Source organism: Heliangelus exortis, chromosome 1, assembly GCF_036169615.1.
Source record: "Heliangelus exortis chromosome 1, bHelExo1.hap1, whole genome shotgun sequence".
In the NCBI taxonomy this organism is placed as follows: Eukaryota; Metazoa; Chordata; class Aves; order Apodiformes; family Trochilidae; genus Heliangelus; species Heliangelus exortis.
Window position 1 is genome coordinate 138,349,279 of NC_092422.1, and position 15,350 is coordinate 138,364,628.

The 15,350-nt window shown below is 40.4% G+C and overlaps 1 protein-coding gene across 2 annotated transcripts in view; it reads right to left on the reverse strand.

Moving 5' to 3' along the window:
* DGKI (diacylglycerol kinase iota) overlaps positions 1–15,350 on the reverse strand; it is a 219,170-nt gene that overhangs the window by 24,641 nt on the left and 179,179 nt on the right. For both annotated transcript variants that reach the window (XM_071727048.1, XM_071727056.1), the window contains exon 28: positions 4,566–4,591. In XM_071727048.1, coding sequence (XP_071583149.1) covers positions 4,566–4,591 — 26 coding nt within the window. The remainder of the gene's footprint in view (positions 1–4,565; positions 4,592–15,350) is intronic.

Below are 15,350 nucleotides of genomic sequence, written 5' to 3' on the forward strand. Positions count from 1 at the left end.
CTTGTCTTAATTGCTCAGTTGTACCCCATTCCCTCATGAATTTGGAATCGATTGCAGGACAAAAAAACAAAACAAAACAAAGAACCACAAAAAACAACTGAGTTTAATCACAGCAAAACTCGCTAGAAATTATGCCGATGCAGCAAAAAAAGCACGATTGCTAGAAGCAAACAAGGCAGAAAGCCCAGTTTTGTGGGTTTATAGAAACACAAGAAGAGCAAGAGACCAGACATAAATATTTTGGAACCTCTCATCTCCTGATCAGAATGCAACTCACATGCATAAGGACTCAACAGTGAGACTGACTGCTACTTGAGATGCATTAGTATAGCCACTTGAAACTTTAAATAGTTCCATCAAAGGCAAGGTTACTTGGTTTTGAAGTTAGGCAAACAGCTACAGAGCTGCATCAGTTCCAAGCTGCCAGGACTAAAATGGAATTGGAATTCATAGTACTTTTATAACAGCATTTCCCTCACCATCACTGATGATGAATAGCCAGCACAGTTACACAGGTGAGTCAAAGAATGGTCAATGTAACACAGAGGAAGCTAAACCAAACAGAATGTAAAAAGCAAGTATATTATTTAACACATTGACCAAAGGTAAAGTACAGGAATATTATTCCATGCATTAGCACTGCAAAATTTGCAGAGATTTCTGCAGGCCAGCTGTGATTTAAAGTGGGGAAGGGCACAATCTAGTATACATCAGTTTAGAGTGCAGTACTAAAAAGGTTCTGGATGAATGAAGAGTTAGATAAAACCTCAGCCATTTACCCAGGGAATGACTGTGTACCGTCCAGGCAATGCATTAGAAGTCTGCAATCCCATCACAGTACCAAACCTGATCTAGAAACAATGGATATGTTTTCTTTCAATAACCTCTTATATTTAAATCAGTAAGATTCAAGAGCTTCAGACTCAGGTTTTAAGAGAGTGAAAATACAGCAGAGGTTACCATTCACTAACAGAGGACCTGGCTGTGCCCTCCCTCATGACATCCACAAGGTCTTCCATGATCCTGCCACTTGCTCACTGTTGACTCTCTGCTTGTCCCAACACCCAAAGAAAGATCATTGTCCAAGGTGACACACAGCCACATCAGGGCCCATTTGATTGAGAAAGAAGCCCTTCCATTTCACCCTTCACAACAATCACTCCAATCACATCTAACCTACTATGCTTTGGTAATTACTTATGTTGTACCATTTTGTCAATCAGTTATGGAATTTGGGGTTAGGGATTTTGTCTGCTCTTCTTGTGACCTGGACATTTTTTCATTAAAAAAAAAAATTAATAAAAAGGGTGGGGAAAGTACAATGGAGTTCTCTCTTTAGTTATGGATTTCCTAACTATCTGTACCGAGAACAAAGACACAAACTTTCTAAAATGCTTAAGAGCTTGTGGGTTTTTTTTCCTTTTGAAGTTTGGAATTTTCTATCAGTAGTTTCCCTTTCTGTGCCAATTAAAATAGCTCTGTTTTGTAACTGATAAAGGTGCCTTTAACATGTGCCCACAACAAGGGGCATTGTCTGCTGCTACAATTGGTCAATAGATGCCCAGTCCCAGACAGATGGTGCTTTATCCTCACTCTCTCTTCAAGACAGGATAATGCATTGTCCTGCCAGGGATTAATGGAAGTGCCACTCACAGTGGATGCTAATTCTGGAAGCAACACTGTTACTCTGCTACAGATGCTGCACCTACTGCCTGCCACTGATGCTTGAAGCAGAAACTCTACAGTGGAGGAGAAGCAGGACATTGAGAAAACCAAAGTGAAGAGCCCAGTGCAAGAACCTATGCAAAATACAACCTCATGGTCAAGGGGAAAGGGACACTTGAAAAGGAAGTTACAGATGATAGAAAGAAGAAAAACACTGAAACAATAGAAGAAAATTTGGGTTTGAAGATTAAAGCAGGCAAAACAAAGACCGGGGACCAAATGGGAAGTTAAAGCAAAAGATCTGGCTTTTCTCAGTAATGGCCAACACACCATGCAGTCAGAAAATCAGCACTAAAAAGGTGTTCCATAAAGGGAAGACAGCTGAAACACAGGATGTAATGTCAGTGAGGTTACATTATTCTACAGTTGGATCTTGCCCCATTGTGCACCCCAAAGCATTATTGCTTTATAGAACTGCATAAGAATGTATAACATCTTGATTAGGCACACTACTGATTACTAATGAAAATAAGAGTCTCAAAACCCTCTCCTGGATAGCTGCTCCAAGAAAAATATACCAGGAGAGGTCTACACAAACTCTATAAAAGGCATTTCACAGATAGGCTTTCAGATCTCTCCTGGACCCTCTCTTTTTCTGTTTAGGTAAGAGATTTCAGATCCAAAACTAATCTGAGATGCTTCCAGACATGCATAAAGTGGACTGAGAAGCACCAAGGTTCAAAAGAGCTTGTGCTAAAGCACTTCTGTCACATTTTCCTGTTAATACTCTGTTCATTTACCATGGTCTGTACAGGGCATAGGGGGAGAGAGGAAATCCAAGTGTTGGACCTCTCTTTCTGAAAAGTCACTGGGGCATGGGAAATCTTTTGTGTTTGAGAGAAGCTTCTACATATTTACATGGATGACAGATCTAGTTAGTTACTCCACGGTCATGAAACACAAAACTTCTAATAACTAGAAATACCACATCACTAATTGGTCAAGGGAAAATATGCCTTGCACCCTGCATTTGAGAGGGGGTGTCTCATGGAAGAAAGGAAACAGAGGGGAGAGGCTATTCAGAGATGTTTATCAAATCTGAAAAGCCAGACCCTGGCAGCAGATGGTTGATGGCAAACAGGGAGATTTTGTGAAAAACTAGAACAGCATAAAATAGTGGAAAGAAGAAAAGCATTATGACAGCAGGAAATATTAAATTTTAAAGATACACAGGGTAATACATTTACACTGTTTGTTGTTCCATTAATAGATAAAAATAGAGCAATAGAATAAATGTAAGGGAAATGATAAAAACAAGAGCAGTCTATCACTAACAAGTTTATGCACTGACATGCAGCTTGACTCCAGGTCTTGAAATAGTATATTAGGCCATAATGTTTTCAATTTTTTTCTGAGGGTCAGAGAAATAGAATATAATGTTAACTTCTTATAAGTCTCCAGTATTTTGTATTAAGAAGCTGCAGTCATGGCAAAAAGCAGATGAACTATTAAACAAGAAAATTACTTCTGGTTCACAAAGTCAATGAGCTGTAAATCACAGAAAACTGATAGGGTACACCAGGAAATTAAAACTATACTTCTCCCATTCTTGTGCTCTTGTTTGTCAGGGGAGCCACTGCTATCAGACACCAGGAATGGACTAGATGGGCTGGATATATCTTTGGTCTGACATGTTTGTTCATTTTTATGGCTTGCTTTATAACTTTCTTTATTAAGAAATGACATATCAAGGAGATAGAAGATAATTTTTTAATGACAGTGTGTTTGACAGCCACTATACCGGACTGAAAAGATACTGGCTGGAGCCAAGAGTAATTCAGGTTGATCCCTAACTAGTCACTCCACACTCCAATTGAGCCACACTTCAGTGGCTCAATTCCAGGCTTGGACCTCCTCACTTCTTCTTTTGCAACAGTCCTTACTTTCCCCCATCTGGACTTTTCTTGAATACTTGTATTGTCCAGAAATATTGCTGGTTGTGTAACTGAATACAAATTGAATGCCAGAAGAAAATAGATATTTATTTCTTTTGTGGTCCAAAATAATACTCCCAATTCAGAGCTACATGATGAACTTTCTCCTCTCGGTTACAGTCTCCCTTTTGTTTTGTTTTTTTTTTTCTCCAATTCCTTATGCAACTCTGCCAGCATAACTACCACCTCAACTGCAGTATGCCTCTGGATTTCAGTACCAAGGCAACCATACTTTGATATGTCCTACAGGGATATTTATGTCACCTAGCTCTAAGCACCTAAGTTGGTCAAGTTATTAACCAGTTAGTCATCACAAACTTCTTTACTCCATAGGGAAAGATCAGACACTTCAGTCTCCTTCAGAGCAAGTATATTACTGTATTGCCATAACCTGCAACTCTTGTCTCTCAAACCATGAGATTTTTCCATATAGAAGCTCCTAAATTCCATACCATGCTACAAAACTGAATTTAGGGGTGAACCAAGATAATGTGGGTTCAGGCCTTTAAAGCACAATATGTTTTCCTCTGCTACAAAGCTGCTGTCTTACAAGAGTCAGATAAACTCCTTTTTACTAAAACAATATAGTGTCCTTTAAGCCCACACATAATTTTCCACTGCTGAAGCCCTACACAGTTCTGTGAATAAATTGCGAGTACTTGTAATAGTTCCATTTGATTGAGCAAGATTCATAACTCAACACAGGCTTAGTTTCTCCCAGCTCAAACTAAAACAACTAAAAAAAACAAGCACTTGATGCCAAGGGGTGAAAAACCTTTGAGCAATGTCGAAGTTTGATTTTTCTAAAGCAAATTTTCTCCACTACAACTGTGTTAAAACTAGCTTACTAGCTAGTCTCTAGTCTCATTTTTAATGCACTATTAGTATCTATAAAACAGATCTTACCTTGATCTTCTGAAGAGACGGGTGACCTGAAATAAAACAACAAAGTCCAGTCAATCTTTGGTATGAAAAGGCCACAGAAAAGGCTCAGTGTCACTGTGGGGAATGGGGTATGAAAAATTTTGGAGGTTTTATTCTCAAGTTTTACCCTTTATTCCTTAGAACAGAAAGCTAGGAGGCATCTGACAAGAAAAGACAGGAAAAGGGGAGAGATCTACTCTAGCAGCAGGTTCTGCAGACCATAGTGGCCATATGGAGTCATGTCCATAAGGCAGCTCTCAGCCACAGTGTTGAACACTCATGCTAAGAATTTCTGTAGGTATTTGGCAGAAAAATTATCCTTTACTGTTACTGTTGGAAACAGCTGACAGTACTGGTGAGAAAGTCCTGATCTTCCAGAGATTATTAAAGGGACCACAATTAAGTGTGGGCCAGGAGAAAACCTCACAACTAGGGCTGGTTCAGGTAATTACAGCTTCAAGGGAATCAAAGTCATTGAGCTGGCCCTTTTTCTTAGCACAAGTCAATGCAGTGGGTAGCATAAAACATTAGTCATAATTATTAATAGTTCAGGCCATCTCCACAAAAGCAACATAAACAGAAAATAAATAAACAGATCAACACAACCAGACAGATGTAAGTACAATAAAATGGAATAACATGACAGCAGTAACACAAGAGCTACAGGACACCCTAGCCAGTGGCTTAAGCCTCTGATAATACTCCAAAAGAGTGAGGGGTTGTAAAATATAAGGGACCTCTCAGTGCCCCTGCTGACCAAACAGAAAGGCCCCACTGAATTCCAGGGATTTGTGTCACAGCTCTGATCAGTAAGGATCACACTCCTCTTGGTTTTGGTCAGCAAAGGAACATAAAAAAGTAAAAAGCGTTGGCCCTCCACTTTTCCCTTTGCTGCAGCAGCTTGGCTTTGCAAAACTGCTGCTAACTGCACAGCCAAATCTCAGATGTGCCTTCCTTATTTAGACCAGATTGCCAGGACACCAGCACACAGTTAATTAAACCATTGCCACACACTTTCCCCAAAAATATTTTCAATTGCATATATAGACTCCCCACCCAGGTACCAACAAGTTTGCTCAAGCTGAATGGGACAACCCATGCTCTGTTTCTGAGAGATATTTAAGTTTGCACTTATGTAAAAAAAATTACAAACTACCATATATTTAAAAAATGTTAGTGTTGCAAACAAACAGATCAAAGCTGACATAAGAAAAGCAGCAACAGAGGGTGAAGGGAAAAAAAAAGGAACAAAGGGGAAAAGAGCACATGAGTCAGCAGGGGCTGAGGGTTGGAGGAGGGAGGAAGAAGAGTTAGAAACCCTGGATTTAGAGGAATAAAGGAGCCGGGGAAGGAGTCATGATCTCATTCCTTAACAGAGGTCTGAAAATGAAGGTTGAGGGATTATAGGACATCAGAAGCAGATATGCAAATATGTAGATGCAAACAGGAAAGATGGAAAGAAAAGAAGGAAAATTTCCTAATGAGGTATGCAAATTTTTACTTTTAAAAAAGAGAGATTTGCAAAGAAAGAGTTACAGCACAGCTGGAGCAATGGTCACTGTGAAAGGAAAAAAAATGTGATTGACTAATTAAGATTCTAAGTGTGCAAGAAGCCAATGTGTCTGTATGGATTAGAATTAATTAATCCTCTGCTCCCATTAAATCCTCTGATTGCTGCTGAATATCCCAGGCATGTATCCTGCTCTGCTGCCAACCAGGCCAGCTCTGCCCTTAGCATTTCAAGCATTTCTGTGGCAATACAGTAGGAATGCAGGTAACCCAGAGCACTAGCAGGCATCACTAGGACTCTGTCCCACTGCTCTGACCAGTTAGATACAGACCTTCCTCCACAACTCCCAGCAGAAGCCCTTTGGAAGGCCAAAACTCAGCAAACTATTTCCTAAAAGTTGTAACAGGACAGAATGGGCCATATCCAGAGATATACATTTTTAGCTACTTAAAAACATTTTTACATGCAGGAGCAATGCCACCTGTACTGACTCTCCAACCATTACCAGTGCAGTATCTCAAAGCATCATTAGAATGTATGCCTTTGTTTTGTTTCTTAATTGCATAGTTCCAACGCCTTTGAGATCTTTTTTGAAACAATAAACAGTATAGAATATCCTATATTTGACTGTTCTTTATACCTGGTAAAACCAAAGTCACTAGTTCATTAAAGCACCAACAGGAGAGACACTATTACAATACCACCACCTTCTTGATTAAAACATTGAAAGGAAGGATTAAAAATATGTTTGTGCCTATTACTGCAACCAAAATTAGTGTGTGTTTTCAAAATACTACTTTTATCTACCTTTGTTGCATCCCTTGAACACAGTTAGTGACCATTTAGAAACATAACAGGTGCAACTATTGCTTTTAGCAGTGTTTTCATTAAAAAAGCTTCATCAGGAAACTTTTGTAACTGTGGCCTGAGTCCTGAGAAGATAAGATTCATACAATCACAGCATCTTTATGTGTACTTATGCACCTCTCTGCACTACCCTAATAAAGTTTGAGCTTGTTGGCTCAATTCACCCTTCATTAACAGAGGGTTTGGGGAGACAATTTCTGCTTTCACAAGAAAACACAGAAGCATAAACTCACAGTTTCTGACACAGCTGCGAAGCCACAAAGAGGTTTTGAATATCTCAGCCACAGGAAAACCTCAATGAGAGCTTCCAACCTTGGAGATACCAAAGGTTCAGCCACAATAAACTAGGCTTCTTTTGTCCCACTACTGACATAAAGTATTTTGGCAAAGAAGGGAGAGGACTTTCAACATCCTCCTACAATTTCAGGGCATAAGTTTTAGCAGGGGGGAGGCTTTCCAAATTGTTCAAGCACTGGCCTAACTACACCAAGGGGAGTCTTGCTTGCAAGTATAATGTAAGGAAGTGAAGTTGCTAAAAATTCCACCCTAATAGTGTTAGGCATTTTATGCATTGCCTGCTCTAGCCCTTGCTTATGACAGGCTCTAAGGGAGGAAAGAAAGAAAGTCTTAATGACCTGCTCTAAACTCCATACACTCACTCCAGAGCCACAGGGGGCTTTCCTGACAGCAAAAAAATCCAGTGGATGCTCATATTTCCGGTCACACATCTTTCTTTCAGGTCTGTAAGAAGTGTGAGGGATATACTGTGGCAACACTGGTCACCAGATGTCCTGGTGTCCTGAGAAGGGAGGATTCTCAGCTGCTAACATCCACACTGTATCCATCCAGATAGTGCCTGTCAACTGCCCTCAGTATGGTTGTGACTGTCATAAAGCAAGTTATCATTCTCACAGCCTCTATGCCTTAAAAAAAAGGAGAGACAAGTCAGCTATACTTCAGAAAAACTAATATGCTGTCAAGATCTGTAGTTCCACCTGGGTCAAACCCCTTTGCCAAATGAAATATTGAAGATATTTTCATTTGGTTAAACAAAACAAATAAAAAGCCCAAACCTTCAGGAAAAGGCTCAGGCACTGCAATATCCTGTTCCTGGGCATGTCAGTATTGCTTCATTTTTTATCAACTGTTGGTTTTTTCTGGTATTATCTTGGCATAAAATTAACTTGTAGAAAAGAAAGGCTCATAGGCTCCCCAGCCCTCCAAGGCAGCAAAACCAGGTCAGATTACCTGTGACTGACTACATTTCTAGAATCATGGGATTAAATTAGCTCTTCTACCAACAGTGGTCTTTTCCCTACTTTAAACATTTTCACCAAAGGCCTTAATCTGACTTTTCCTCTCCTCTGGTTTGATGGATGCTTTATGAAGAACTCTTGTTGTAGTGAGTAGATAAAAAGACAAATATCACCATGAGATAGGGAAAGGGGTCAGGAGGGAGGAGGAGGGAAAGTATGTTATCACCTCCATTTGCTTTCCATGCAGTTTTTACCCCTTCTTTTGCTACAGGTCTTGTAGTAGTGTTCTCCTCCTGTTGCAGAGGGGCAAGCTCTAATCAAAAGAAATAACAACACCTGCAAACCTCAGTCTACAAGGGGAAGGTGCACATTGCCTGTTCCACCACCCCCTAATGCAAGCAAAGCAATACCTTTTGTGCTTAACACCAAATACACAAGGATCTTCCAGGAAATGAGGTACACACATTTATAAATGCATAAATAATAATGTCAAAAGCTTCTAATCTACATTCACAAGATACTTCCTGCAAATTGGAAGACTTATGGTACTGAAGGTATGAGACTTGCCTACCTAAAACAGCACCATGCCTCAGAGGTAATGTCAGATCCAAAGCTCACTGGAATTTTTCCACTCACTCTTATAAGGCTTTGGATCAATGTCTGGCAAAAATCAATCCCCAGGATAGCCAAGGAAGCCTTCAGGATCATACAAGCCTCCCCCAAAGAGCCAAACACAGCTGTTTCCAAGTACAAGCTGCCTCCAATGTGCAAGCACTAGATTTATTCAGCATTGGAAGGGTGGAAGAAGGAATATTCATCTCTAAAGAGGGAAGGGCAGGGACTTCCCTCTTCCCTCACAGTTTCAGGCCTAGTCAGCTGAGGCTTAGGGACCCAGAGAAATACAGCCAGTATACAGCAGATGAGTTCTAACAAAATTTCAGCAAATGGGTACATTATTTATGAAGACAAAAGCCTCTGGAGAAAAAAACCCAGAGCTGATGTAAAGCAGCTATTTTAATCAATAAACCTGTAGCAGAAACCATCTGCACCAGGCCTATTTAAAACCAGTCATTTACAATTTAAAGGCCAAATAACAATCTGTGCAGCAATTCTGCTGGGTTTTATGACCATTTCCCTTTTTTCCTGCTTAAGCAACATATTTCTGCAAACTTTCTAATTCAGTCTGACAATAGGTGTTTGTAACAAAGAGAGAGGAAGAGCTTTCAGGTTAAACCTATTCTCATATTCCTTCTTATTTTGCATGTAATTCTCTTCAGAACCAGAATTGTTGTTCCCATTGGGATTTATACACATATTCCTTGCTTGTAATAGAAAAAAATTTTTAGCACATAAAATATTTTTAAAACAAAGGCGAGAAAACACCCACATCCAGCAATCTGTATCAATGCCTTTGGGACTGGGAGTCCCTTGCAGCCTCAGCTGCAGACAGTGCCTCATATCTTACTGATAGAAAAGTAAATCTTCTTCCTTTGATGGTCCCTCAGCATCTCCTGTTTGAAGGAGCCCAGTAAGAGCTAAAGATAATGTTCAGCCTGGGCATCATCACTTGCTGCTACGTCACTTTAAAAAAAAAAAAAAAAGCCTAAGAATTACTAAGAGGTTCCCCACACTCCCACTTTGATCCTATATAGGCCCAATTTAGAGTGACCTTGACAGGCTGGAGAAGTGGACTAGCAGCAACCTAGCAAGTTCAACAAAGGCAAAGTCCTGCACCTCGGGAGGAGTAAAGCCACACAAGACATGTTGGGTACCTAACTGCTGGAAAACTCCCTTACAGACAAGGATGTAGAATGCCAGTGAAATACAAGCTGAACATCAATCAGCAGGCATCCTTGCAACAACAAAGACCTATAGCATCTTGGGCTGTATTTGCAAGGGCACAGCCAGAAGACAGATGGAAGTGTTGGGTTGTTTTACCCTCTACTCAGTACTTGTGAGACTTGAGAACAAGACAGACATTGACAAACTGGGGATAGAGTTCCACAAAAGGCTGCAGAGATGGGAAGGGCGTATGAAGAGAGACATGTGAGAAACAGCTGAGAGACTTGGGTTAGTTAAGTAGGAAGAGAAGACTCAGGGAAAATCTGATTGCTATCTTCAGCTACCTAATGGAAAGTTATAAAGATCACAGAACTAGAATTGGCTTGAAGAAAAGGAGGAGCAAAAGTCGGTAGTTGAGACATGGGAAATCCAGATTGGATATTTGGAAAAAATATCTCACCATGTAGAGAGGAACAGGCTGTGCTGAGAGGTTTTTGAATCTCCAGTTCTGCAGCTATTCAAAACTCATGGGGAAGGGGCCTTGAAAAACTTCATCCAACTGGACCTATTCTGAACAGGGGTTTGCATTAGATGACATTCAAATGTTCTTCCCAACCTAATTTTTTCTGCAATCCTATTAGTCATTTTACAGTTTTCTTCTTGTGCTACCCCATTTTTTCTTTCATTCTTTCCTCTCAAATATTTCTCACTGACAGTGGCCATACTGTCTCACACTCGTGGGAAAATGCTGACTAAAAAATTCCATGCAACTTATTTGTTATTTTGCACAAATCTTTTTGGACATACCTGTTAATCTTTAACAACAACCCAGAGAATCTATTTTTTTTCAAAATCTGCTAAAGGCAAAGATCAGTACTTTTTCTGGTGTTTCTGGAACTTCCTTTGGCAGCCTCAGTCTCTACCTGCACATAAACTATTGCCTTAGGCTGTCTACAAGGAGTCCAACATACAGGGATGTAGTTTGGTGCTTCTTAGGAAAACAAGGGCAGCCCAGATGTCTTCCTTGTGGTGTCTCAGGCATGTTTGAGTCCGTTACTATTGATCCAAATCTTTTTCATTACTGTCGAACTTTCTGTCTCCTGGCATTTCTCTGGCCTCTGTAGAATGCTTTGAATGAAGGCTTGGAGCACTGCAGTGCAGCTATAGCTGAAGTTGTGCTGACACCCAGAGGAGTTGCCTGGGAATTGCTGCTTCACAACGGAGTAAAAGATTGCGTTGGAAAATCAGATGTAAACATAAATATGCTTAACTTTGATTTAAAAAGAAAAAAAAAAAAAAAAAAAAAAAGAGAGGGAAATGCTCCAACACTTTGTAATCAAGGTCAGAACATGACCTAAGACAAATGGCTTGTTATTTACTTGAAAAATAAGGGATTTCCAAATGACCAGGAGGATCACTGTAGGGTTGTTTGTTGTTTTGTTTGGTTGTTTTTTTATTTGGCCTCTCTTTCTCCTATCACCACATGACACCAAAGTATCTCAGAGGAATATAAGACATTTATTTCAAAGAGGGCCTAGTCCAAGCTTCCTTGAAATGTTTTTTTTCATTCCCAGATTTGAATTAAATCATAGATTAAATCTTAAAAATCCCCACTGATATGCCAAGTGCTTGGTGAATTTTAGGGTCAAAAGGAAAAAGAAAGGCAGTAGCTGATGTGGCTTTAGCCCTAAAAGAAATAAAGTGAGATCTATTGACACCACGTAATACATTGGAGAAACAGACTGGGTGTCAAGGAAGTTGATGCTATTTGAAACAGCTTTTTACTAAAAAGACCTGGAAAAGGAACTGAAGAGCTACGCATATGCACTTCCTTAAAATTATTCTACATGAAAAAAAAAAAAAAATGTGAAGTACAGTTAAGTAACAAATCATCTGACCTCTCAAAAACGGATCTGTGCAATTTTACTTTTTCCAGGAAAACATTAACCCACGGGGCATTTTGCTATGACTTTATCTTATTTAACCCAGAGAAAGGAATGATTTTGGAAACCACAAAGCCATGACAGCCACACTGCAAGATGATCAGATATACTCTGAATCAGAAAACACATCCCCACTCGATGTACAGGATAGATGGAGAGGAAGCACATCAGCTGCTTGGTATCTTGAGATACCACCCAAATGATCTTAGGCTAGTTTGGGTTTCTAAACAATCTAGAAGCTACCCTAAGCACTGTGTTTGTTACCACAAAGCAAAGCAGTCACTTCTGATAAACAGCCTTTAGAGATTTTGGGAGAAGAGAACTTTAAACACATGAATCCCTCAGAAAGAAATTCTTGCAATTATATTCATAAATTCACAAGTGTTAAGCACTAAACAACCCTCAATTGCTTGCCATCTTAAAAAAAAATAAGTTGCTGGTCCCTTTACACTCCCACTATTGAGTAATTAATGGAGAATAAAACTTGTAATAGGAGCTTCAGATACAGTTTTGTGCTGCACTTTTATAAGCCTGGCACAGCAACAAGAATCTAAGAGTCAGGGTTACACTGGCTCCACGCCACCTCTGGCTCTCTGATTTCAGCTCTTGGCATAACTTAGCCAGGTCCATCTGTCCCTGCTTGCCCATGGGCATCACCACTGCCAGGAACCTCTCAGCAAGGCTACGTGTTACAGCCCCACTGCTCCTCATGTATTTCCCTCCCTTGCAAGCACCTCTGTGCCAGCCCCGCTAAATGCTCGCTCAGTCCCAGCTGCCAAGACAAAGCTGGGGCTTTAGCGCTGGTTCCCCAGTGCTGAGGAGCAGCAGACAAGCAGGGACAACTTTTCTCCCTCCCCATTCAAAGGTTTTTAAGCCCTCAGAAGTTTCTTCTCTTACCCCAGGAATCCTGTGGCAGGCATTTTATGATAAGCCCACAGTCACGGGACTAGGACAGGCACCCTAGAGATGGAATTACGAGGGAAGGTCCTTGCAGAGCAGTCGTCCCAAGACACAACCTTGGGGAATGTGCTCCCTGTGCCCCCAGCAGTTCCCAAATGAACCAGAGAGCCTCTCCCCAACCCAATACTAAACCTAACCCAGATTCACAGCTGCTTTCTCTTCAAGCAGCATTTTCCAGAAGAAATAAACCTCTTTCATGCACACCTCCACCAAGCAAACCGGCTCACCAATTTATTTTTCAAGCAGCCCTTGTGAAAAACCTTTTTTCATTCAATGAATCAAGTGAAGGCTCATGACAAAATGTTGCTCCCAGCATCAACCAAGCACTCTGAACTTCGTGGGTCTAAAATACTAAATTGCAAACCTCAAAACATGACCTATTTTCACAGGACTATGCTTTGTGTTTAGCTTTTTTGCTGGGCGATATTTTAACACTTTTCAGTTTCCAGCCACAGTTGAGATCCGAATCCACAGATATCTGAAGAATTTGTGAATATTTGCAAAGGTTTGAATTTCTGGAGCTTCATATTGCCAACTCGGGCAAAGTAGTACTTCTGTGTGATAGTCTAGAGCAGCTATTTCACCAAACTACATTCCTATTCTCTTTGCAAGCCTGTTAAACCAAAACTTAGGGATATGAACAGGGTATCAGAAATATAGCCTGAATGAATATATGAGATGTCCTAGTGTGAAGTCTTGGACACATTAGGTATTCCAACGTGCGTGTTACATATGTACAGGACTGTATTTTGCATCTGTGTCCTGAAGCTTATTAGTTTTGATATGGATAAAACAGCTTGGTACTGAGTGAGAGCACATTAAGAACCAGTCTCCTCTCCAAGCAGATGGCAGCTCCTTATGGCAGGGACAGAGCACATGGACACAGGCTTGCTAGTCCCGTGCAATGCTCAGAAAACTAGGACTGGGATAGTTCTGGTTTGGTTTTTTGTTTTTTTTTTTCTTATTTCAACACTTACAAATGAGTAACAAGTACACACAAACGCGGACATACATACTACCTAAAACTACAAGGTTCATTTCTTTTCCCCAGATTTTATTGGAGTGGAAGCCTGTCCTGCTGGATGATATTCACCAAGTATTTGTAACATTACTCAAAGCAAGTCCAGAAGAATACACTCTTTCTTTCTGTCACTCATCCTATATCATCCCAGTAAGCCCAGACCTTCTTCCAGTGCCTTGATGTCACTGGGAGCCATAGGTCTGCTGTTTTTACTCCATAAAGCTAAAGAGAGGGATATTTGCATTCTATAGTGGCACCAATGATGCCATTCTCTACTCTATCCATCTCTTCCCAGACACAGTTACCACATGCTTAATTCTTGCAGGAAAGGAATGGGCCCTAACGATCAAACCATCAAATGTCCTTTTCTTCTGCCCAGCCAAACAGCAAACAAGGGTACAAGAAGTGACTGTCTTGCTATGTTCCCCTGTCTTCTCTGCTGGAGAGCTGCTTTGCTTCTCAGTGCAGATTCTGCTTCTCAATCCATGAGCTAGAGTAAGCAAGCAAGGATGGAAGTAATGGGGAAAAAAAAAAGATAAAGAAAGAGTTGCAAGAAGAAAGGAGGAAAAAGAATGAACTCTACTGTTTCAGTCTTAGCTATCAGCCAGAAAGTGGAAAGCAGATTTATAGCTGTTATGGTAAACCACTTAAAGAAAACCAAGGCATCCAGCTATCTGTACCCTGTCAACATCAATTTTGTCTTATATAATATTCCAACAAAAATCTTACATTCCTCTTTGTCACCCCCTTATCTACTGGAACTGTCCAGAAAGTATTTTCAAGCAAAGTAGTAGCTGACTTTTTCAACATTCAGATAGGAAAGTCCCTTTGTCAAACACATACATCCTGTTGCTTGAAACCACCCCAAGGAGAAAGAGGAGAGCTGAACTGCTTGCATTTTCCCTTTTAGAAAACAAGATGCCAGTCAAGAAGCTAGATCTCTCTAGAGAAGCCAATTTGTAGTCTCATGGTGTGTGGGAGTGTTTTGCATGTCACTGTCTGCCAAAATAATTTGTCAGCAGGGTGAATTTCCTCAGCGCTCATCAGGTGTTGAGATGGTACAAAACTCATTAAGAGCCCTCATTCTGAGGGCTCAGGGGCAGGTAGGTGGGAAAAGAAGAAGCTGAAATCTCACCCAATTCACTCCAGGGAGCTATAGTCTGAATAATAACATTTTTTTGTAATAAGTACTAATGAGAAAAAAACCCCACATCTTAAACATCCTACAGGATGCAGTACAGGAGGTACTCTACATCTGCCACATATTAAGGGGCATTAAAAAAACCCTACCCCACCAAACAGGCCTGTTAATCTTAGCAGTTCAGGACCTCAACAGCAAAGTCTGGAGACTTCATTTTGCAAGCAAATACACTCTGTTTGCATGCTACTCACATATACAAATACAGTGATACACATACAAATCTAAAC